The sequence below is a fragment of the Rhincodon typus genome, chromosome 12 (genome assembly GCF_021869965.1).
Source record: "Rhincodon typus isolate 14 chromosome 12, sRhiTyp1.1, whole genome shotgun sequence".
Taxonomy (NCBI): Eukaryota; Metazoa; Chordata; class Chondrichthyes; order Orectolobiformes; family Rhincodontidae; genus Rhincodon; species Rhincodon typus.
In genome coordinates this window covers 14,227,269-14,251,987 of record NC_063343.1, presented here as the reverse complement: position 1 = coordinate 14,251,987, position 24,719 = coordinate 14,227,269, and the positions used below count along the sequence as shown (strand labels likewise).

The window sequence follows — 24,719 nt, the reverse complement described above, 5'->3', positions numbered from 1 at the left end:
TCTACAAGAAAGAGACTTTCATCCTATAAGTGAAGGTAGATTTTAACCCAAGTTTTTCATTTCAAAGAGACATTGTGCTGTCTCACTACACTGCCCTGTCTGTGTTTTATAAACCTTCTGCCTACCGTTCAAGCCCTGTGTGAGTATTGAAGGAAAGAACATATACCATAAATCTGTAAAGCAAACACATTATCAGTAATCACTGGCTTACTAAAATGATTATCCACCGAGGAAACTCTGTGTCATTGGTCAAAGGCTCTGTGGGTCTTTGTGCGACTAATGAGCCCAATCCTAGAGCTACCTCTCCAACCACACATTTGGCAGGGACTTCCCATAGGTGGAATTGGTTTTTGGCCTCAAGATCACTAGCATTCCTTTCTCCGGTTCCTTTTCTGTACTTCTCACGCTGACAGAAGTTCTCAAAGAATTGTGTCCCTTCATGCAGGACCTTCTTCCAAGTCAGTTTCTTCTGAATGACAGTCTCCCAAACCTTGACATCAATATTGCATTTCTTGAGGGAAGCCTTCAGGGAGTCTTTGAAACACTTTGATCGTGGATGCCTCCAAGAAGTTTTGTGTTTGTATTTTTGGTGGAACAGCATGATCTTTGTGACAAGCTGAAGTTCTGCACATTTGGTGAGCAGGAGAATCCATTACAGTTGTAATTCCTGATTCTTTTCTTTCCAACCCTTGAAGTCTCCAAGGAGAATCATTTTATTTTCCTGAGGGATGTTGGTCAGTATCATGTCCAGGGTGGGGTAGAAGGCTCTTTTGGACTCATCTATGTATCAAGGGTTAAAGCTCAGTCAATCACAATCATTGCCTGCTGGTTTTTGGTAAGTTGCAGATGGATAGTCAAGAGGTGATTGTTGGTGCCAGTATGGAGCTCTGAGAGTTGGTTGACAGATTTGTTCTTGATAACGAATCTAATTCCGTACATCCTGGGTTTATCCTTGGGTTTTCCCATCCGGAAGAAAGTATAACGACCACCTTCTTCCCTCAGCTGCCCTTTGCCAGCTCTTTGAGTCTCCTACATGGCAGCAATATCAATGTTGAAGTAGAGATAGTAGGAACTGCAGATGCTGGAGAATCCGAGACAACAAGGTGCAGGGCTGGATGAACACAGCAGGCCAAGCAACATCATAGGAGCAGAAAGGCTGACGTTTCGGGCCTAGACCCTTCATCAGAAAAGGGGGAGGGGAAGGGGGTTCTGAAATAAATAGGGAGAGAGTGGGAGGCGGATAGAAGAGGGATAGAGGAGAGGCTAGGTGGAGAGGAAACAAACAGGTCGAAGAGGCGGGGATGTGGTTTTCCAGCCAGGTTGGTAGCAAAACAGACTATTTTTAGGGCACCTCTTCTACCCCCTTCCCCGTGGGGGTTGAGTAGAATGGATCCTCAAGCAGGCTGCTCAGTCATGAAGAAAGCTGCCGAAACACTACTCTCCTGTTCCTATTCCAAGATCTTAATGACTGAGTCAAATTGAGTGTGTGTGTGTGTGTACATCATGTGTAGCATGTACAACTAATAAGACTACCACAGAAAGGTGACTGTAATCCACTGTAAAATCATTTTACAGGAGAAAACAACAACAAACTTTCTGTTCATGTTGCTTCACATGAAGGAGAGATCCTATAACAGGGACAGCAGCCATCATTTTGTTGCTAATCCTCCTCCCTGCTTTAAGCTAAATACAGCAGTATAGTAAGTCTGGTCCAAGAACTGCACCAGTTTCTGTCTGTAGTGCACATGTGAATGCTCACCCCTATAGGCAGGAACTGATCAAAACATGTCCATTACTTCTTACAATCACAGGCTTTGAAATTTGTTCTAAAACTCATTTTACCATTTCGCATAATTTTCTAAAGTTGTTTTCTCTGACCTCACTGAAAAGTAGGAACATTTCTGTGAGAGGTTAGTGAAGCGATATCTAATTCTTATGACTTAACCGGGAAAAATGCTCCAAAAATCATGCCCACTGTTCCACAAATCATTACAAAATGTATAAAATTCCATTGAGACCACCAAAATGACCAATTTGCCATCATGACTGCTATTCAGGTCAAAAACAATCTACACCAGATTTCGTCTCTAACAGAAAATAACTATTTATGTAAAACACTTAAAGCAAAGAGAAAGACAAAAATAACTACTTAAATCAAAGAGAAAGACAAAAAATCAAAAAGCAGAGATAAGAAAGGATTTCTAATCTACTGCTTTGCAACTGTCAAAAATCCTTAACACACATTCATTCTCAATTAGACAGTTAAAAGACACATAGCTTGACATAGATTTTACAGGTGGAAAAAAAAATCAACAGAATAAACAAAATTCTGGTGATCATAAATCCAGATTTGAAGAGTGGATTAAGTTGTCTCTCACAGCTTAGTTTAATTTTTACCATTGATGAGACAGTGTTGCCTGTAGGATGATGGTCATTCATCAATTTGATGTTCGATCGGATAGACCTCGATGTTTTCTTGTATGAATTCTTTCTTTTGAGCATTCTTGGTTTCTCTGAGGCAAGGAGGGAGAGGGACAGATAAATGTTTTGCGTCTGCAGGCTCTGGATATTTCTCTGCTGTCTGCTGCCCTGGCATTTAGTGTTTGTTAACATTCTACAGATTAACCAAAACACTCATTAACTCAAAACACTCGGGGCCACTCAGTCTCAAATTCTTCCCCTCACTGCTCCATCAAAGAATGCAGTATTACAGAGCTCAATAATATGCAGGACTCAAGGCGAGGAATCACTGATATGCCTACATAATGATATCAATAAGTTTCATCCCACCATCAGACTTTCCATAGACTTTTCTTCAGAATCAGTCTCATTCTTGGACACAAGCATCTCCATCAAGGACAGACACTTCAACACCTCACTCTACCGCAAGCCCACAGATAACCTCATGATGCTGCACTTCTCTAGCTTACACCCTAAACGTGTTAAAGAAGCCATCCCTTACAGACAAGCTCTGCGTATACACAAGATCTGCTCAGAGGAGAAGGAATGCGACAGACACCTAAAGATGCTGAAAGACACCCTCATAATAATGTGATACGATGCTCAACTCATTGAACGCCAGTTCCGATGTGCCACAGTGAAAAACCACAATGACCCCCTCAGAAAACAAACTCAAAACAAAACCAATAGAATACCCTTCATCGTCCAATACTCCCCCTGGAGCAGAGAAATGATGCCATTTCTCCACAACCTTCAACATGTCATCAATGATGATGAACATCTCACCAAGATCATCCCTACACTGCCATTTCTCACTTTCAAACAACTGCTAAATCTTAAACAGACCATCGTTCGCAGCTAACTACCCAGCCTTCCGGATAACAGGAATCACAACACCACACAACGCTGCCGTGGCAACTTCTGCAAAACATGTCAGATCATCTACATTGATACTAACATTACATGTGGGAACACCATCCACCACGTACATGACGGATACTCATGTGACTCGGCCAATGTTGTTTACTTCATACGCTGCAGGCAAGGGTGCCCCGAGGCATGGTATATTGGTGAGACCATGCAGATGCTACAACAATGGATGAATGGACACCACGCAACAATTGCCAGACAGGAATGTTCCCTCCCAGTCAGGGACCACTTCAGTGGTCAAGGACATTTAGCCTCCAAACTTCAGTAAGCGTCCTCCAAGGTGGCCTTCAAGATACACGACATTGCAGAATTGCTGAGCAGAAACTGATAGCCAAGTTCCGTGTCCATGAAGACGACCTCAACCATGATCTTGGGTCATGCCGCGCTACATGTAATCCCACCATACTGTTCTGTATTTGTAAAATCTTCCTTACTGTCCTGTTTCAATACCATCACTTTGATAACTTATGATCTCTCTACCTTAATTAGTTGGTACAGTTTTGGATTAATTTTTACTTTGGTTAGAGCCTCGGCACATGACTCTTGAACCTATCATGTTATTCTCTCCATTTTGTTTGTCTCTAGCACCACCTTATTTTTATTTTTTTGTAATTATCTCTCTGACTCATTTAATTGGATTATAGGTTATCCCCTTCACTTACTATTCAGCTGTTGACATTTTACTCACACCATCTGACATTTCTGATCACCTGCAGAGACTTCTTATTTGACACTTCACTCACACCATTTGTATGATCTTTTCATGCCTCTGCCCATTGATCTCCCTGCCTATAAATTCTGTGCCTGTATGCTATTCTTCACTCTTGATGACTCAATCGGCAGGGATGTCCTATTTCTTCAGAGACTTGATTTTTGAATGTTTACATTGTCCACCTAGAAGTGTTCCTTCCATGACTGCCATTCGTGTGACAGGATTTGGAGGAACCTGGTACTTCTCCAATGTTTGGAGGTGTCTGCTGTTGGTTGCCCAAGTTTACAAAACATATAAGAGTTTAGGGATCACTGCTGCTGCTAGGTAGTCTCTAGTTTGTGATCATGATAATCAAATAATATTTTCTTGAGTCAGCTAAAGACTAAGCTGAAACATTGAAGACAATGGTGAATTTTGTCATTTATATCTGAAGTCTTCATTAGAAATCATCCAAAACAAAAGGAACAGGTTAGAGTGGTTTTGGTTTTGGATTGAAGATTGTGTAGAGTGGTACTTTCCTGGCTGCTCTGTTAAATAGCTCTGAGTATATGGTAACTTGCCAGAGGAGAGATGCAGTTTTGCAGTGAGGAAAACTGAGACAAGTGTTGGTGCAATAACAGTCTTGACTGACCCCAGTCTTCATTGAGATAGCGTGATTTCATTGGTGAGGATCATAGCTTGTTCATTATTGCAGGGTAGACAGAAGATGGGGACTAAATTCTGAGGGCAGCCAGATATAAGAAGGATACTCCATAAGCTTGAAAACTTCCATGAATCTTAAAGGACCATATACACTGTTTTCTCTAGTTCCTTCCACTTGTCTTGAATTCAAAGAGTGCCCGATCTTGTCTGTCATGCCTCTCGATGGGCATAAACCACAGTGGAACACTGGAAGGAGTTCCTCTTGTGGCAAACAGTAGTTACTGCAATTGGTCTTGTCTCCCTTCTTGAAGATAATCATGAGCACTGGGTTCATGTTGTATCAGCCACCTGCTTTTCTCTTGAGCTGTGGATAAACTTTCTGTCACTGAAAGCTTTGTGCTTGCATTTAATTCTATCCTGTATCTCTCAGTCATTTTGGTGAAACTAGTCACGATGTTTCCTGATAGCAATTGCAACTGCTTGTCATGTTGGACTTTACAGTTGACCAATTTGACAGGCAACCTCGTAGCTTCCAGTGAGTGGATGTTGAGACGTTGACAATAAGGCAGTGACTGAGAACAGCTGCCTTAATAGGATCTTTAAGGCTTTCAACATTAATTTTTTTGCAGCATTGATTCTGTGGCATCCGCTGTTTGGGTGCCAGGCAAATGGAGATGGTTGATCAGTTAAGGTGTTGATTGGTCTTGAAGTGCCTGTCATGTTGTAAGTGAGGTGGACATCTCTATGTTTTGTTTGGCTCGAGTTGAACAGGTGCCAGTGTTTAAACCATGGATATTGCTATGAGGTTTTGTCCTGCTCTTACTGGTGAAACTGACTATTGGTTACAACAAGGTTATGCTCTACATACGTCATCAGGAGGAGAGCTCCATTAGAGTTTGCTTCCCCTACTTCTTTCTTGCTTTTCACCATTGCCAGAGATTTGTGCCTTTCTCGACTATGGCATTGAAATCTCCAAGGAGGATTAGTTTGTCACCTGCTAACATTTGGGCAAGGAATTAGTCAAGACCAGTGTAGAATTCTTCGGTGGTTTCAAGTGTTGGAGCATTTGTACTAACAAGAGTGGCATATTGACTCTTCATGAGGGGGAGGCTCACAGTCATGAGACACGCACCTCAGTGAGTGTCGCCGAGATGTTAAACAAACTTATTTTTGATGGTAGCGTCCACCCCAATATGTTGTTCTGCTTTTTGAAAGTCCTCCCATAGATAGGCATATTTTAATATTTCAGTTGGTCCTCTCCTGTACATCATGTCTCAATTAATAATTCATAATTTAAATAATTGAATATTGTTTAAATGGTGAAAAATTGAGAAATGTGGATGTACAAGAGATCTGGGTGCCATTGTCAAAAAAACAGACAGGCAGATGTAGCAAGCAAGTAGGAAGACAAATGGTATATTGATAACACAGTGTGGAGCTGGAGGAACACAGCAGGCCAGGCAGCATCAGAGGAGCAGGAAAGCTGACGTTTCAGGTTGGGACCCTTCTTCAGAAATGGCGGAGGGGGAAGGGAGCTCTGAAATAAATAGACAGAGGAGGGGTCGGGCTGGGGAAGGTAAGTGGGATGGTGATTCATGAGTGCAGGTAGGCAGTGGTGGGGATTGGTCAGTGGGGTGGGAGGAGTGGATAGGTGGGAGAGAAGACAGACAGGTCAAGGAGGCGGGGATGAGGGGGAAGGTTGGTCATGGGATGAGGCTGAGGGTGGGGAGATTTTGAAACTAGTAAAGTCCACATTGAGACCATTGGGTTGTAGGCTCCCAAGGTGGAATATGAGGTGCTGCTACTCCAGTTTCCGGATGGCGTCATTGTGACACTGGAGGAGGCTGAGGATGGATATGTCGTCCAGGGAGTGGGAGGGGGTGTTGCCTTGCTAACTGGAGACCATCTGAATTCCTAATCTATGCTAGAGTTTCTCTGTTGGAGTGTGATCCTGGAGTCTGTCTCCCTTAGGATGTGATCCTGGGGATCTGTCTCTGTTGGGGTATGATCTTGGAGATCTACTTTATTGAGGTGTGATCCTGCGGGACTGTCTCTGTTGAGGTGTAATTCTCAACTCATCTCTATAAGAGTGTGATCCTGGGGGACTGTCTTTGTTGGCCTGTGACGTTTGTGTCTGTCTCTGTTGTGGGTAACCATGAAGGTGCTGACATTCCAGGTTCCAATTCAGAGGTGCATGGGTGTGATTTCCTGAACATGGGGATGTTATTGCATGCTAACTACCACACCTTCCAGCAGATTGGTGGCTTGGTACAATGCGGGAGTTTTCCAAGGCGACTGGAGGCTCAGATCTGCTGTGAGACATGAGCATGGTCTGTGCACAATCATCATACAGCTGCAAAAACTGGCAAACCAGTCGCCAGGCAGAGGCTGAGCAGGAGACTGAGGTCCCTCAATCATTGGGGAAACTGAACACAGCAAGGTGGGGCCATGTCACAAAAGATCAACAAAATCTCAGTAACTAGGAAGTAGGTCTGTGACTAAATTCCCAAGTGTGGGAACATGATTACAGGCATGGACCTAAGTCCCTGGGACAGATCTCCTTAAAAAAGGATTAGAAGAGTTTTAATGAAGTTTCAATATCATGAGGGGGCTGGAGAGGGAGAAATTGTACCTGTTGGCTGAAGGGTCAAAAGTCAGAAGACACTGATTAAAGGTGAATAGAAAAAAAAACAAAGTTGTAGAATTTTTAATGCAGCATGTTAGGATACAGGGTGCTGGAAGTAGATTAATAGATTCATAGAATCCCTACAGTGCGAAAGAGGCTATTTGACCCACTGTATCCGCACCAACACTCCAAAGAGCATCCCAGCCAGACCCAGCTCCCCACTGTATTCCCATAACCCCACATTTAACTACGGCTAATCCACCTGCACATCCTTAGACACTACAGGGCAACTTAGCATGGCCAATCCAACTCACCTAACCTGCACATCTTTGGACTGTGGGAGGAAACTGGACTACCCGGCAGAAACCCATCCAGACTCAGGGAGAATGTGGAAACTCCACATAGACAGTCATCCAAGGCTGGAATTGAACCCAGTTCCCTGGCACTGTGAGGCATCAATGCTAGCCAGTGCCCCATTGTGGCTGTCAAAGGAGAACTGGATAATTATCATTATAATGGTGACATAAGATTTGGAAATGATTGATGTGAATTCTGGTTTCTCTTCTTTGAACAAGCAATGAAAATGTATCCATAATACATGCCTCATTATCACACTTCGCAGTAATTTCTATTTGTCTGTTCTCTGATCATGGTCTCTCTGTGGTCTGTAACTTCATAGAATCCCTACAGCATGGAAGCAGGCCATTTGGCCCATCAAATCCACACCAACCTTCCAAAACCATCCTGCCCCCATACCTGTAACCCTACATTCCCCATGGCTGATCCACCTAGCCTGCATATCCCTGGACACTATGGGCAATTTAGCATGGCCAAACTGCCTAACCTTTGGACTTTGCAAGGAAACTGGAGCACCTGGAGGAAACCCATGCAGACCCATGATGAGAATATGCAAACTGCACACAGACAGTCATTCAAGGGTGGAATCCAACCAGGGTCCCTGAAACTGAGAGGCAGCAGTGCTAGCTACTGAGCCGCCATGCCGCTCACTTGATTCTCTTAAGGAATTTTAATATCCCTTATTTATGAATTGTTTCTTTTTAGTGAAGAAATCTCCATTTCCAGAAAAGGTAAGAAGACATTTCATTCCGTTATCTGACTGAACACCTCCCTTTGTCTCCCTTTCATTGTTTGTGTGTCTCAGAGGTGAACCTGTTTATTATTGAATTAACATAAGGTATGTTTTGCATTTATAAAGTAAGTTAAGTGCAATGCAGAAAAACATATAACTTCTTTAAAACAGGTTGATTCCTGAACTATTTTTCTAAATAATAAGAACCTTCTCGCTAATATTAACTATGTACAAAGAGTAAATATTTTTTGTTTGCCTTAATGAAAATAGACAATGAAACAATGTGCAGAATTTGGCTACAGACGCTCTAACATAAAGGACCATGAGACTCACTTTCTGTTGTGTCATTAGAGAGCTGGACCCCTAGCTAATTTGATTTCTACCTGTTGCATACATACAACACCAGAAAAATGGGTGAGCCCTCAGTTGACACGGTAGTTTGGAATGGTGGGGACCAGCGGAGGTGAGCGCTATGGTGGGAATATCGTATCCAAGTAAGACATGCCTGGAGCATTCAGCCAATGTGATGCCAGGAATCAAAATTAAAACAAAATCAATTGATTCCAGATCACACTGGGTCAGACTCTGATCCAAAAAAGAAACAAGTCAGCAAAAGCTTAGAAATAGGGAACAAAAAATGAGAAGAGGGACAAGTCACTGATAGTGTCCAATTGATTGTCCCGTATACCTGAGAGCCCTGATGATAATTGGTGTGGCCAATATGAGTGAAATCCAAAGTTACGTGTTGAGGTGGAGGATCCAGGACCACATGATAGCAAAGATATCAAATGTGTGATGATGATGTAAGGCCTCAGAGGTTCAAGTCCCATATTTCAGGAGTTTATCTATTTTGTCTGACTATTTACAAGTCATCAGCTCGTTTTCTGCAAGGTAACTTGCTGTCACTTTGCTGAAGGAAGAATGGTTTAACCCTTTCTGCTTGGGTAGGGAGTTAAAGTTCCTTTTGATTGCCAGAAGTTGCCCAGGTTCCCCTGGCTTTTGCTTATGCTGAGATTTTTGATGATATTGCACGCTCCGGTTATAATTCTAATCACTTGGGAGTGGTGCTCTTCCCTTTCTCCCCCATCTCCCACTACTCAGACTGGAGAGATCTGGGACTCGGAAAGTCCATTATTTTACACTTTCCTTTGTGGGTGCCAGGAGGAGCAGGAGTATCAGTGTCCCACAAGGAAAAGCACTGGAGTAAAATCGACCACCTCTCAAATATTCACCAGCAAGTCTATTTCACAATTGTCCCATCCATCAAACAACAAGAGTTGGAACAGAGAAAAATATAAGGAAGAGAACTCAGTTACTCATATGTACAGCTGAGTAGTTCACAAAGTAAATTTAGTTTGATCAGCACCTTCTGTGTTAAATATTTTATCATATGCATCTAGACTGTCTTCTCATCATCCTTGTGTTTTTCTGTTTCCTCAGCCTGCCATGCCTGGACCACCCAGGTAAGCAATGTTTCAGAACTACCTCTTCACTTGAACTACTCTCTTTTTCTCTTCTGTCTGAGCACTGGTCAACAGGGGTCGATGTGACCTTGAGTATGCAGGTTCGGGTCACTTACTGTAGCTCACACACTCCCGAGGCACAGGTCACCATTTCGCCTTCCAGCTGGAACAAAGCAGAGAAAAGTGCATGAGTCTACCTGACAAACACTTTCTCTTGCAGGAACAGGGGAATGCCATTCAGCCACTTGGAACTGTTCTGTCTTTCAGTTAGGTCATGGCACATCTACAGTTCAGCTCTGTTTACCCACTATTGTTCCATATCCCTTGACACCCTAACCTGACAAAATTCTATCAATTCCAGGCTTGAAAACTTCATTTGATCCAGTACCACATCGGATAGAGTTCCTGATTTCCTACGTTTTGCCTGAGAAAAATGCTTCCGACATCACTCTTTGCTTTATTTTAAAGTCACACCCCTTTCATTCTGATATCCTTCACCTGATGAGAGAGTTTCTCTCCATCTGCCTCATGAGCACCGGAAGAGGAAACATTCCTAGGACTATGGGTGAGGGAGTGGGACTCACTGAGTTGTCCTTACAGAAAGCCAGCAGCATCACAATGGGACAAATCACTGCCTTTTCTGCTTTAACCATTCCAAAATTCCATGAAGATTTTGATCAGATCATCCCTCATTCTGTATACAAGGAATGCAAGCAAAATTTATTCACCCTATCATCAAACATTAACTGCAGAGACCCTGGTGAAATCTGTGCCTGTGAAATCTATAAAGCCCAGCTGTTTTAGTAATTCCTCATAAATCCACTTACTGATGTTCAGAATTAGTCGAAGAATTGAATATCTCCTGTGGTGTCCATGAACATGACGTGTGGTCTGACCAGAACATTGTACGGTTCAAATATGACTTCTTCATACTTCTATTTTCCTCTTTTGTCTAGCTAGTAAACCATTGTTCAATAAGCTAATGCCCGATAATAGCTAATTGACTGTCAACAATCGGAGGTTAATGAAACTTCAAGCTCTCAAATTCATCATCAGTCATTTCAGTATAACATTATTTAAGTTACCCAATATTTTCTTCTTGCATCAAACTTGTCAGTGATCATTGTTCCGTACCTTGTGTCCTTTAATTCATGAACCTCTCCCTGTCTAGTTTGATGCCTTCTGTAAATTTGACTTTTTGTTGCAGCCATTGAAATATACTCATTTACATGAATGGGAATTAGGTGTTTTTACTTCTTATTTAGAATGATCAGTGTGGTTATTTAAGTGAACTACCTTTGGGAGCGGGCGAAACAGTGATTGAGATCACAGTTTATCCAGACTACAAGCCATGAACTCAAATCAGTTCAAGATTATGTTTTCCAATATATTTTCCACCATCTCAAAAATGGAAGCACTGTTGTATATTACATGGAGCCTCCAAAAGACAACTGGATGAGAGAGTAATTGTTAACAGTGGGCTCAGAGCCCACTTCTTGCATAAGATTTTAATCCAGGCTCACAGACTGTGCAATTCTAATGGAGCATTGTACCATTGCAGGTGCTATCTTTCTAATGATGTGGAGGTGCTGGCTTCAACTTGATGACGTGTGATTTCTGAGCTTTCAAATGAGGCATTAAACCAAGACCCCATCTGCCCCTCTCTCTCAGTTAGATATAAAAGATCCCATGGCAATGTTTCAAAAGGAGTAGGAGTGTTAATACCTTGCCATTGTCTCTGTGGGAACTCGCTTTGTGCAAATAGGTTCCCATGTTTCCTACTTTAAAACAGTAACTGCAGTTCAAAAGCTTTTAATTGGCAATGAAGCACTTTGGTGTGAGGTGAGGTTATGAAAGGTGCTACAGAAATTGAACCCTTTATTCAAGAGGAAAAGCAAATAGGATAACCTTGAGACATAGGAGCAGAAATTAGGCCATTCAGCCCATCGAGTCTGCTCCACCATTCAATCATGGCTCATAAGTTTATCAACCTCATTCTCCTGCTTTATCCTTGTAACCATTGATCCCCTTGACAATCAAGAACCTATCTATCTCTGTCTTAAATATACTCAATGACCTGGTCTCCACAGCCTTCTGTGGCAATGAATTCCATAGATTCATCACTGTCTAGCTGAAGAAGCTCCTCCTCATCTGTTCTAAACGGTCTTCTCTTTACTCTAAAGCTGTGCCCTTGTGTCCAAGTCTCTCCTGTTAATGGAAACATCTTCCAGCATCCACTCCATCCAGACCGTTCAGTATTCTGTAAGTTTCAATTAGATCCACCCTCATCCTTCTAAATACCATTGAGTATAGAACCAGCATCCTTAAACGTTCCTCATACGTTAAGCCTTTCGTTCCTGAGATCATTCTTATGAACATCCTCTGGACCCGCACCAGGGCCATTTCATCCTTCCTGAGGTATGGGGCCCAAAATTGCTCACAATACTCTAAATGTGATCTGACCAGAGCCTTATAAAGCCTCAGAAGTACATTCTTGCTTTTACATTCTAGTCCTCTTGAAATAAATACCAACATTGTTTATTTGCCTTCCTAACTACCGACTTAATCTGCAAGTTTACCTTAAGAGAATCCTGGACTAGGACTCCCAAGTCCCTTTGCACTCCACATTTCTGATTTTTCTCCCCATTTAGAAGATAGTCCATGCCACTATAATTCCTACCAAGTGCATGAACTCACTTTCCCACGTTGTATTCCATCTGCCACTTTTTTGCCCACTCTCCTAACTTGTCTAAATCCTTCTGCAGCCTCCCATCTCCTCAATACTACCTGTCCCTCCATCTATCTTTGTATCATCCGCAACAAGGGATACTGACCACTTATCCTAGCTGGTGAATGAGAAGATCAAGTAAACTCAGCCTTAGCACACTTGATATGTTATAAAAAGGAAACCCAACTTCAAGCTGGTAAAAAAATTCATATTCATTTCAATTCTAATATTTATCTTCCTTCGATAAAAAATCTCCTTGGGCTGTCCTATTACTTTAAAAGAAGAGAGGGTGGCATAGTGGTACTGTCACTGGACTAGTTAACCAAAAGCCATAAGTCAATGCTCTGGGCACACAAGTTTAAATCCTACCATGGCAGGAATTTGAATTCAGTTAATAAATCCAGAATATAAGGCTAGTCACACGATGGAGATCATACCAACTGTCAGTCTTGTTGTAAAAACCCATTTGGTTCACTAATGTCCTCAAGGGAAGGATATCTGCCAACTTTGGCTGGTCCTGCCTACATGTGACTCCAGGCCCACAACAATGCGGGGTGACTCTTAAGTCCCCTCTGTAATGGCCTAGCAAAACACTTGGTTTGGGGGTAATTAGGGATGTGTAACAAATGCTAGCCTTGCCAGCGATGCCCACATCCCATGAAAGAATAAAGGGATAAAAAGATGGTAGGGACTATTCTTTAGTCTGTCAGTCTATTAACTGAAAAGATGTTGACAAAGATGTTGCCACACTTTACAAATCATTTTATTTGTCAAACGTATGCAAATATTTTCAACAATGAAGGGATATGCCCAGGATAGCTGAAGCACAAGACATGCTTACAAACTATAAATACATCAGGAATTTAGCAGATTTTGTCCTGAAATACTGAAATACAAAAGAAGTATCAGAGTGGTCTACATGACTAATGTTTTAAGCCCTATATTGTAGATTTGGTCCTAAGACTGTAACTATGAAAGGATTTACTGGACGTTCATACCTTGCCCTGATATAGGCACCCTTCACAATGAGTGTGCTATCCTACTGTAAGGATCATCATTGAAGTGCATCTTCATGGTCTTCATTCACCAACCAAGTGTGGAAATGGTGATCAGATGCAGAAGTCTTCATTGATTGTTATGAGCATTCACTATCTGAGAAACATTAAGATGAGTCTCATCATCTCCAATCACAACCAAATTCAAATCAGCACATATTGGAAGTAATTCTTGGAAATTTCCTGGTCTCTATGACTCAAGAAAAAAAATTGAATTTATAAAGTGTTTTTCTCAGCCTCAGTGAGTTCTAACATTTCGGAAGTACTTTTGAAGTGTGATAACTAAACGTTGCAGACAAACATAGAGATCCCACAGACAGCAATGCAAGAAATAAATTTTTAATCAGCTTTGACTAAGGTCGATAAATGTTATCCAGGAAAACCCCTAGCTTTTTTTTCAAATACTGCTTTATGATCTTTTGCAACCACCTGAATGGGCAGGCAGGGTCTTGCTCTAATATCTCACCCAAATGATGGCATGTCTGACAGTGCTGCACTCCTTCAGTATTGTGATGAAGTATCAGTCAGTTTTGCAATCAAGTCCTGCAATGGAGCTTGAATGACTGAGGTGATACTGAGCCAAGCTAATATCATAATAACTATACTTGGAAATTCTTGTCTCTGTATTTCTTTGATGAATTCTCCTTCACTGCCCAAAAAAAATCAGCTGTTTATTTTCAATATGTATAGGCCTCCTTTTGGCAACAGATCTGACCCATCCCCTAGGATGCCGAAACCAACCGTGCCAGTGGACAGAAATAATTCATCATTGGGTCGGAGGCAAACATCTCCAAGGTATGAGCTCATGGTCATTTCCTGAACCTTAATAGCTCAGGATATTGGTGTGTTGGGGTTTGGGCAGAGTGAGGTGTTATGTGATGGACAATATGTTCTGACAATGCTAGGCATGCAGGTTCCTTTAAGAGTAAATCATGAGTTAACAGAGAACAGATGATGATCATTAGAGTCTCTATTCAAATCTTGGGTTTTATGCCAATGGTTCCTGTGCTTGACTTTAAAGCTTCAACAGTTAGCCTTAGGGGCCTTGGTAGCATAGTTGTTAGTCTGCCTGCCCGCCTGCCCGCCCGCCTGCCTGCCTGCCTGCCTGCCTGCCAGCCATGCCAGGAGACTGGGTTCAAATCCCCAAAAGGGAGGATCTAACATTTTGGTGAGCCCTCTTGTGGTGCAGTGGTCGAACAGATTGATTAGAAAAATAGGTTTTAAAAAATGCTGGGTTTTAGGGGCTCTTGTGGTGCAATGGTAATATCTCTACATCTGTCCCACCTGCTCCAGAGGTTTGTATTAACATCCCTGAACAGACTGATTAGAAAGTATTACATGTAGGGTTTTCCTCCCTCAGCTTTAGTATCAAGTGTACAATTGATTTACTCAGCATATGCATATTCTGTTTATTAAAGCTGTATGGGATGGTATGAGATGGACAAAATGTTAACCATATCGGGTTGTTATTGCAGCAACAATTTCAATGAACTGATTGAAATTGATTTGTCTGTGAGATTGAACTTCCTCTGAGACAAATACAACATTCTAGTTTTGGGAGTGGGTAGAGTGGGAAATTGAATGTACAAATGTGCAGAAAGAGTTCACTGAGACCCTCTCCATCAAATGTGTTGTAACTCTGGCAACAGCAGTAATCACACAATGGAACAGTTTCTCCTATCTGTACTTGGTATAAAGCTCCCTGACTCCATGAAAAACTTATTCACATCTATCCAAATTCTTGTTATCTAATGGATCACTTTCAGTTTATATACTGGTATAGGTGACAATTCAATATTGGTGGGTTTGCATTACCAGGGAGTAGATGCTATGTCTCTAAGGTTTTGGAGTAGATTTGTAGCTCGGGTTGTGGGTGTTGAGGTTGGTTGGCTCGCCAAGCTGGTTTGTTGTTCCGCAGACGTTTTGTTACCATGCTTGGTAACATCCTCAGTGCAGCCTCTGATGAAGCGTCGGTGTGTTTTCCCGCCTGGCTTTTAAACTCTGGGGTCCGTTGCGATGGATTGCCTCACTTCCGGGTTTCCTCTGTAGTGGAAGGTATATGGGGTCGAGTTCAATGTGTTTATTAATAGCCTGCTTCGTGGAGTGCCATGCTTCCAGGAATTCTCATGCTTGTCTCTGCCTAGCCTGTCCCAGGATCTTGGTGTTGTCCCAGTCGAAGTCGTGGTTCTCCTTGTCCATGTGAATTGAGATGAGTGAGTATTGGTTGTGTCTTTTTGTAGCCAGTTGGTGTTCATGAACTCTTGTTGTTAGTTTCCTTCCTGTTTGTCCGATGTAGTGTTTCTCGCAGTCTCTGCAGGGGATCTTGTAGATGACATTGGTCCTGTCCATGGCGGGGAGTGGGTCTTTAGTTCGGGTGAGCACTTGTCATAGGGTTGATGCGGGTTTGTGTGCCACTCTGATGCCCAGCGATCGTAGAAGTCTTGTGGTGAGTTCTGACGTGTTTCTGATGTAGGGTAGTGTGATAAGTGTGTCGGGGCATATAGAATCTTTGTGATGCTGTTCCTGTAGGCATCTCCTGACCCAGTTCTTTGGATCGCCTATCTCCGGACTCGTAGCAGAAGCAGTGATGCAAAGACTGGAAAGGACTGCCCTTCCGCAAATCCAACCTAAACTATGGATACGCTACGTAGACGACACCTTTGTCATCATTAAACGGACCAAATTAGAAGAGACACACAAACTCCAACAACACCCTCACCAGAATAAAATTCACCAGAGAGGAGGAGAAGAACAAACAACTCCCATTCCTGGACGTCATGGTAGAGCGCAAGACAAATGGGGAACTGCAAACGAAAGTACACCGAAAAGCCACACACAGACCAAGTATTGAACTTCAATAGTAACCATCCCAGCACACACAAATGAAGCTGCATGCAAACACTATTTAAAAGGGCAACAACACACTGCAGCAACATGGAACTATGCCAAGAGGAGGAGGAAGAATACCTCTTCCAAGTGTTCAAGGATAATGGATATCCAAAGAACTGGGTCAGGAGATGCCTACAGGAACAGCATCACAAAGATTCTACATGCCCCGACACACTCATCACACTATCCTACATCAGGAACACGTCAGAACTCACCACAAGACTTCTACGACCGCTGGGCATCAGAGTGGCACACAAACCCACATCAACCCTATGACAAGTGCTCACCCGAACTAAAGACCCACTCCCCGCCATGGACAGGACCAATGTCATCTACAAGATCCCCTGCAGAGACTGCGAGAAACACTACATCGGACAAACAGGAAGGAAACTAACAACAAGAGTTCATGAACACCAACTGGCTACAAAAAGACACAACCAATACTCACTCATCTCAATTCACATGGACAAGGAGAACCACGACTTCGACTGGGACAACACCAAGATCCTGGGACAGGCTAGGCAGAGACAAGCATGAGAATTCCTGGAAGCATGGCACTCCACGAAGCAGGCTATTAATAAACACATTGAACTCGATCCCATATACCTTCCACTACGGAGGAAACCCGGAAGTGAGGCAATCCATCGCAACGGACCCCAGAGTTTAAAAGCCAGGCGGGAAAACACACCGCTTCATCAGAGGCTGCACTGAGGATGTTACCAAGCACGGTAACAAAACGTCTGCGGAACAACAAACCAGCTCGTAGATGCTATGTGTTTGTGTAAGACATCAAATAGCAATTCACCAGATTGAGTTAGATCATTTCTATCAATAGAAATACTAAATAGATGTTAAACAGGATATTGATTTCAATAACACCTAGTTTACATTATTGCGCATTCACATTAATCTACATGAGCATATGCTACTGGTGCAACAGTTTCATTAATACGTATCATTCGCCAGGCTGGTGTTTATCGCACACTCCTAATCACCCTTAAACTGAGTAAGTAGTGATGACAGTTAAGAGTCGACCACATACATGACTAATAAGAAGTATTAAAAACATTAGTATTGTGATCTTGCAGTGTGGATTGCACTGACTATTAATTGGGTTAAAACAATTAAACCATGTCTTCAGTGATTTCAACCAGCTACCATTGAGTCAAAGCTGGATAAAGTGAAAACTCAGACACCACTGGTGAAAAAAAAATCTATTTTGAAGCATCCCCTTTCAGAGAAGTAATTTCAATCTAATTGAAAGAAATATTCATATTTGTTTTTTTGTTTATCAGACCAAGTATACCGGACAGAAGACTTGATGTAAGTGTAGACGAAAAGTGTTTATTGTTTACTGGAAGAAATTCAAATCATCTTATTATGTCTGATTCTACATTTTATTTTGCTATTTGTGGAAGTTGGATTTCAAGAATGTTCTCTGACAACACACTTCTCTTTTCATTCTTAGGATGAAGAAGATAGTAAGTAAACAATTATCAGATAAGTCTCTTTATTACTTCTGCCTGTATTTGTGCTGAGGTATACTTTTACTTTCTTTATAAGAACAAAATTGCAGGATCTCAAATATAAAATATCAAAAATGTGAAACTCCTAGCTCTTTGCTACAAGCTTCAGTGTTATCAACTTTCAGAAAACCTTCTCAGTATAATGCCATGTGATAGATCAGAACAAGAGCAGTGTTAACATACTTCTGAGCTGGCTTTTGCAATAAGCTTTCAGAAAGTGTATCAAAAGGTTGCCAATTGGAGAGTTGCAAGAAAAACTCACAATTTTTTTGAAAATCAAAGAAATGCACATAAGTAGGCTAATATTCTTCCCCAAATCTCCTATCCTAAATGGAAAGACAATCCTTTATTTTCAGGCTGGCCACAAAAGATAAGGCCTTAAAAGGCTGTAAGGTCAAGGCAAGAATTATTTGGCCATATATGTATATATGTATTGAGTGCCTTAATATCAGTCAGAGAAAGCTGCAGAAACAGAAGGCTTCACAAGGAGTTTAAGGAGCTCAGGTTAAAAAATATGCGAACTGTGTTAGCAGTTTGTTTAAGGGTCTCTTAAAGGGACATTACCTAAAGAAATCGCATCAAGGCGAAAGTAAAGGTTTGCCAGAAGGAAACCAAGTACAGCCATGCCAACTGAACAAGGAACTTTAAAGTGGAAATAGTAAAGTGTTGAGGATAAAAAGATTGAAACTTTATTTCTGATAAGACCATTCCAAACAGTTCTTATGTGGTGCAAAGCAGTTTGCATTTTTTTTGCCTTGTATGTGTAATAAACTTTGTTCTTTTGTTAAAAGTGCTTTGAAAGCTTCTGAAGAATATGTTCAGTAACTGACTATCAGGAAACAAATTATAAAGATTAAACTTCAGGTCTATCCAGCCAGGTTTCATCCTGACATCATAACATCGTCCATGATCTAAATTAAAGACAGAACAGGCTTGAGGTGGTGAATGGAATCTTGTTCCTATATCATAGAATCCCTACAGTGTGGAAACAGGCCCTCTAGCCCAACCAGTCCACACCGAACCTCAAAGCATCCCATCCAGCTATAACCCACCTAATCTACACGTCCCTGAACACTACAGGCAATTTAGCATGGCCAATCCACCTAGCATGCGCATCTTTGGACTGTGGGAGGAAACCGGAGCACCCGGAGGAAACCCATTAAGACACGGGGAGAATGTGCAAACTCTGCACAGACAGTCGCCCGAGGGTGGAATTCAACCCGGGTCCCTGGTGCTGTGAGGCAGCAGTGCTGCCCCAATCTTCTTAGTTTTATTTTTGTCTTATTCATTGATTTTAAAAAAAACATTGATATTCCTCTTATCAGACAATAAAAATGATTCCAATTGTGGTCTTGATTCCATATCATTGCTGCACCAACTATTTAACAAATTTAGGAGATTAGGAGCTGAGTCCTCAACCAAGGTACTTGCATATCTTTTTAAGAGCAACCAATCCGAGGCTGATGCCCAGAACGTGGACTTATTTACGTGATGTTACACTTTTGTCAGAAACAATTTGTACCAAAGTACTGTTGTATGTGGTTAGTCTGGCAACTCATTCTCCCTAGTCATTTGAAAGTATAATTCTGAGAGAGTTCTTCAGTGAAAACAGACATAGAGTAATTACTTAGCTTCACTACCATTTCTCTATTCCTAAATATACATTCTTCTGACTCTACCTGTGATGGACCCACATTTGTCTTAGCTAAATATTTCCTCTTTAGGTACCTATAGAAAGTTTCCCTTTCTTTATCATGTTCTTAGCCCTCCTTTTCTGCATATTATGTATCCTTTACTGTATGATACTTAGGTCTGTGCATTTGACACTGAGAAATAGTTTCTTCCGTAGATCCTGATATTCTCAACCACCCCGCAGACAAATGAACCCATACTATACAATTTGTGATACCCATATGGCCCTGGTGTACTCTTTCTGAGATCGCTGGCTGGAGTGAGACCAGAATCGCAAGTCTTTCCTTGTCACCAACAAACTATCACAATAGTAAGAGATAACAAGATGTAGAGCTGGATGAACACAGCAGACCAAGCAGCATCAGAGGAGCAGGAAGGCTAACATTTCGGGCCTAGACCCTTCTTCAGAAAAAATATTTTTTGTGTCTCAGGGATTGTCTGACATTGACAATGGATACAGTCATAGAATGAGCCTCTCACAGTCACATAGGCTTGCAGAGAGTTCTCAGATTATATGATTGGCTTAAAAGTCAGCATAGAGACAACCACAAACCCTGAGTTTCTTTACTTGATGAGAAGGACCTCTCTAGAATGTCCCTGAGAATGTAGATGTTCTGGTTAACATTGATGTGTTTCACTTACAAAATGATATATGGCCAGGGAAAGCTGCAAATGACAGTGTATGCATTGTCTAGAACCACGCTGACCATTGTGCACAACAGGAAATCAACCTCATTCAGCACGCTAGGTTGGAAACAGCAATGCCCCAGTGGTATGAAGATACAGGACTTGCTTATGCGCACAAACCACTTTACTATTGTGGGTGCCCGATACCTAACATTGTAGATGAAGTTTTGGCTGCAATTCTTGTCAGTGGTAAGGGGTTATAATGAAACTGCTGAAAGCAGCATCTCCTTGATCTTTTGAAATGCCTTTTCCAGATGTGCATTCTAACATAATGCTGGAGATTTTTTTGATTGTTATATTGATAGTTCAGTAACTTGGGCTCGATTGGTTTGAAATTTTTGCAGTCTTTTGAGGATCTGCCATTATGGCCTTGCAACTAACAAGGTGCCCTTGAAAATGAATGAACATTTTGAAGAATTCACACTTTTTACTAAGTTTTGGGCCTTGTATAGCGTAGTTCAAAATCACACTAATCCTCGGGTCATGTTCTTCAACAGATTAACTGTGGATTAGGATATTATCTATTTGATATATCATTCCTTTAAAGCCTTATAAAATGTTCAACATTGTTCTCTGGAAATAACGCAGCACCAATATTATACTGTACAGCAAACACTTAAAACAAAATTTCCTGAACAGAACAAGGAAATTATCAGTAATTTTGACTTCTCATCCAAACACCCTGCCAAAAGTTACTGTTTTCATCCAATTTTGTGAATGCAGCACTTTTGGACAATTTCACCAAACTTGTGGTCACCAATGCCAATTTCACCAATTTTTGGATCAGGTGAATTTCTCTAGCTGTGGCCTTACATTGACGTAAGTTGACAGATGTGAAGAATTCAGTCAGGTTTAAGAACCAAAAGCAGTTCAGAGCATTTCTGTGTAGACTTAATGATAAGAAAGATAATTCTCATCTTAGTCATTTCTTCCAGCTGAATTTGGACCTGTTTTATAAGTGGGGACAGTATCTTTCTAGTTGTGAATAGACAGTACAGGTTAGATATCACTTCACAAAATAGTGCTACATTTAGCCTTAAGTCTTCTCAGATAAGTAAATAGTTTCACAAGGTCATTTCTGAAGCAATTCCTGAACTCATGCTGATTAACTTACTTTACTATACTAAAGAGTTTGAGGTCTGTACAATCTCTTCCACTTAAAGAAGAGAATTCCTGATTTTGCATACCATAGAACGTCTACAATAACAGATTTCCTGTCCACTGGGGTGTTGCCTGTAATTTTCTTCTGACTTTTAGTATGATTCCTCCTGGATTCTGTGGTTGAATTTCTGTTGAGAGAAGATGGTTGTCCTTGAGCATGAATCACCGAAAATTAGTATGAAGGGTCAGCTCATAATAGGGAAGGCAAATGGAATTTTGGTATTTGTTTCTAAAGGAATAGAGTAAAAAGGTAGGGAAGTGTTGCTGCAACTGTATGAAGCACACACCTGGAGCACGCATGCAATATTGGTTCTCTTAATTGAGAAGGGATGTAGTTGCATTGATGGTAGTTCAGAGGAGCTTCACTAGATTGATTCTAGAGATCAGGGATTATCTTATGAAGAGAGATTGAGCAGTTCAGGTCTATACTCGCTAGAATTTAAAATAAGAGAAAATCTAATTGAGGCATGCAAGATATTAAAGGGGATTGACCAAGTTGATGTAGAGCAGATATTTCCTCATGCGGGACAATCTAGAATGAGATTTAGGTTAAGGGGTAGTTGAAATAAATCAGATTTGAGGAGAAATTATTTCTTTCAAAGCGTTGTGAATCTGCGGAATTCACTACCCCAGAGTGAAGTGGATGCCAGGATATGAGTAAATTTAAGGAGGACATCGACAGATTTTTAATTAGTAAAGGCTTGAAGGGTTATGGAGAGTGGGCAGGTAAATTGAGGCCAGTATGGTGGAGCAGGCTTGAGGGACTAAATTTCCTACTCCTGATCCTAGTTCATATTTATATACTTTCATATGATAGCTGCAGGCAATATATTGGCAGTTACATTTCATTGACTGATGAGACAGTTATACTGATTCCAGTACCTAGATTAAAGTTCCTGAAATGTCTGTAAACACACATATCTGTATTCCAGAGTGCATGGTTGGGGTCACTGATCTTATCAAGGAAATATTTTTGTTAGTCTTCTGACAGAGATTCTTCATTATGTGTGAAGACTTTGTTTTGAAAATGTGTAAGTAAACGTTTTAATTGAGCACATCTTTCTCAAATGGCCAATTTTCCTGCAGAGAATGCATTCTTCAATGTTTATAGGATAGTATTTTCCCCCAATAAGTCATTTTGATGCTACAGTGCTGGGAAGCTTTGTAGCACCTTACACTTTCCCTCCCAGTTGTGCTTTCCCTTCGTTTGGAAGTGTATGGTCACTGGACGTTTTTCTTCACCTCGTAGTATTACTCTTATTCTTTATATGGACTTTTGTTTCTAAGGTTTTGGAGTAGATTTGTAGCTCGGTTGTGGGTGTTGATGTTGACAGACCCTTCAAGACAAGCTAGCCACACTTACCCACAAACACGACAACAACAGACAGACACATGGATAAGAAACCTCTCCGACAGGAAATTGACAGACATGGAAAAAGCCATTCTCACCTGAGGACTGAGCTACAACTACAGGGGAGTCAACAAAATGGAATTCCTAGCCACACTGAAAGCCACACTAAGGACCAACAATATCAACGAAGAAACACAACAAACGATAAGACAGACAGTAATCCCGACACTAACCAGAAGGAGCGAACTCAACACCCTCAACACACAGGAAAGACAGGCCCTGGAAGGACTGGAGAAGGACGAGAACATTACAATACTACCCGCAGACAAACGGCGCATGACAGTAATACTGAATAAAAGGGGCTACATCTCCAAGGCACAGGCACTGCTCGCCGACGAAAACACATACCGGCCAGTACAAACTGACCCGACACCGCAACTAGGTTCTACACGCTAAAAAGACTTAAACAGACAGGACAGATCAACAAAGCAGACTTCCTAAGTATGAAACCCGAAGGAACCAACACACCCTGATTCTACGGCCTCCCGAAACTGCACAAGCCGGAAGTACCCCTTAGACCCATTCTCTCCCTACCAGGCACTCCATCACACAGATTAGCCAAGAAACTACAAAGTAGATTCAGGCACCTAGTCAACAAGTCACCCCACTCAATCCACTCAGCCCAAGAATTCCTCAACTCCATCAAAGACATAAGGATAGACGACGAGGAGACCATGATATCGTTCGATATCACTGCCCTACTTACATCAATAGACATACCACTAGCAAGGGAAACAATGACAGCACTACTGGAACAAGAGCAAGACCCCAGTGAAACCATCTCCACAGACAACATGCTCAAAACACCTCAACAGGACTTTTGTTTGTCGCACCAGCTTTTATTGTATTCACTCATGGGACATGGATGTTGCTGGCTGGCCAGTATTTATTGCCCGTCTCAGGTTGTCTTGAGAAGGTGCTGGTGAGCTGCCTTCTTGAACTGTTGCAGTCCATGTGCTGTAGGTGGGCCCCAGAATGCTCTTATAGAAAGATAATTCCAGGAATTTGACCCAGCAATAGTGAAGGAACAGCAGTATATTTCCAAGTCATGATGCTGAGTGGCTTGGAGGACAGCTTGCAGGTGATGGTGTTCTCATGTATCTGCTGCCTTTGTCTGTCTAGATGGAAGTGATTGTGGATTTGGAACATGCTGTCTAAGGATCTTTGGTGAATTTTTGCAGTGTATCTTGTTGATAGGTCACACTGCTGCTACTGAGCATCGATGGTGGAGGGAGTGGATGTCTGTAGATGTGCCTATGAAGAGGGCTGCTTTTTCCTGGAAGTTGTCAAGCTTTTTGAGTGTTATTGGAGCTGCACTCATCCACACAAGTGGGGAATATTCCATCATAACTCTGGCTTGTACCTTTGTAGATGGTGGACAGGCTTTGGGAGTCAGGAGATGAGTTACTTGCCACAGTATTTCTACTCTGTAACCTGCTGTTATAGCCACTGTGTTTATCTAGTGAGTCTAGTTGAGTTTCTGGTCAACGATAATGCCCAGGATATTGATAGTGTAGGATTCAGTGATGGTAATGCCATTGAATGTCAAAGGGCGGTGCTTGGATTGTCTCTGATTGAAAATGGTCATGGCCACTTGCCAGCCCAAGCCTGGATATTGCCCAATTCTTATTTCATTTGAACATGGGC

At 41.7% G+C, this 24,719-nt stretch overlaps 1 protein-coding gene across 1 annotated transcript in view; it reads left to right on the top strand.

Annotated features, from left to right (window-relative positions):
• The window catches only part of LOC109912924 (lymphocyte cytosolic protein 2-like), a 143,075-nt gene that overhangs the window by 88,740 nt on the left and 29,616 nt on the right, over positions 1 to 24,719 (top strand). The window contains exons 12-16 of the mRNA XM_048604024.1: positions 8,433 to 8,458; positions 9,901 to 9,923; positions 14,397 to 14,501; positions 17,891 to 17,918; positions 18,064 to 18,076. Coding sequence (XP_048459981.1) covers positions 8,433 to 8,458; positions 9,901 to 9,923; positions 14,397 to 14,501; positions 17,891 to 17,918; positions 18,064 to 18,076 — 195 coding nt within the window. The remainder of the gene's footprint in view (positions 1 to 8,432; positions 8,459 to 9,900; positions 9,924 to 14,396; positions 14,502 to 17,890; positions 17,919 to 18,063; positions 18,077 to 24,719) is intronic.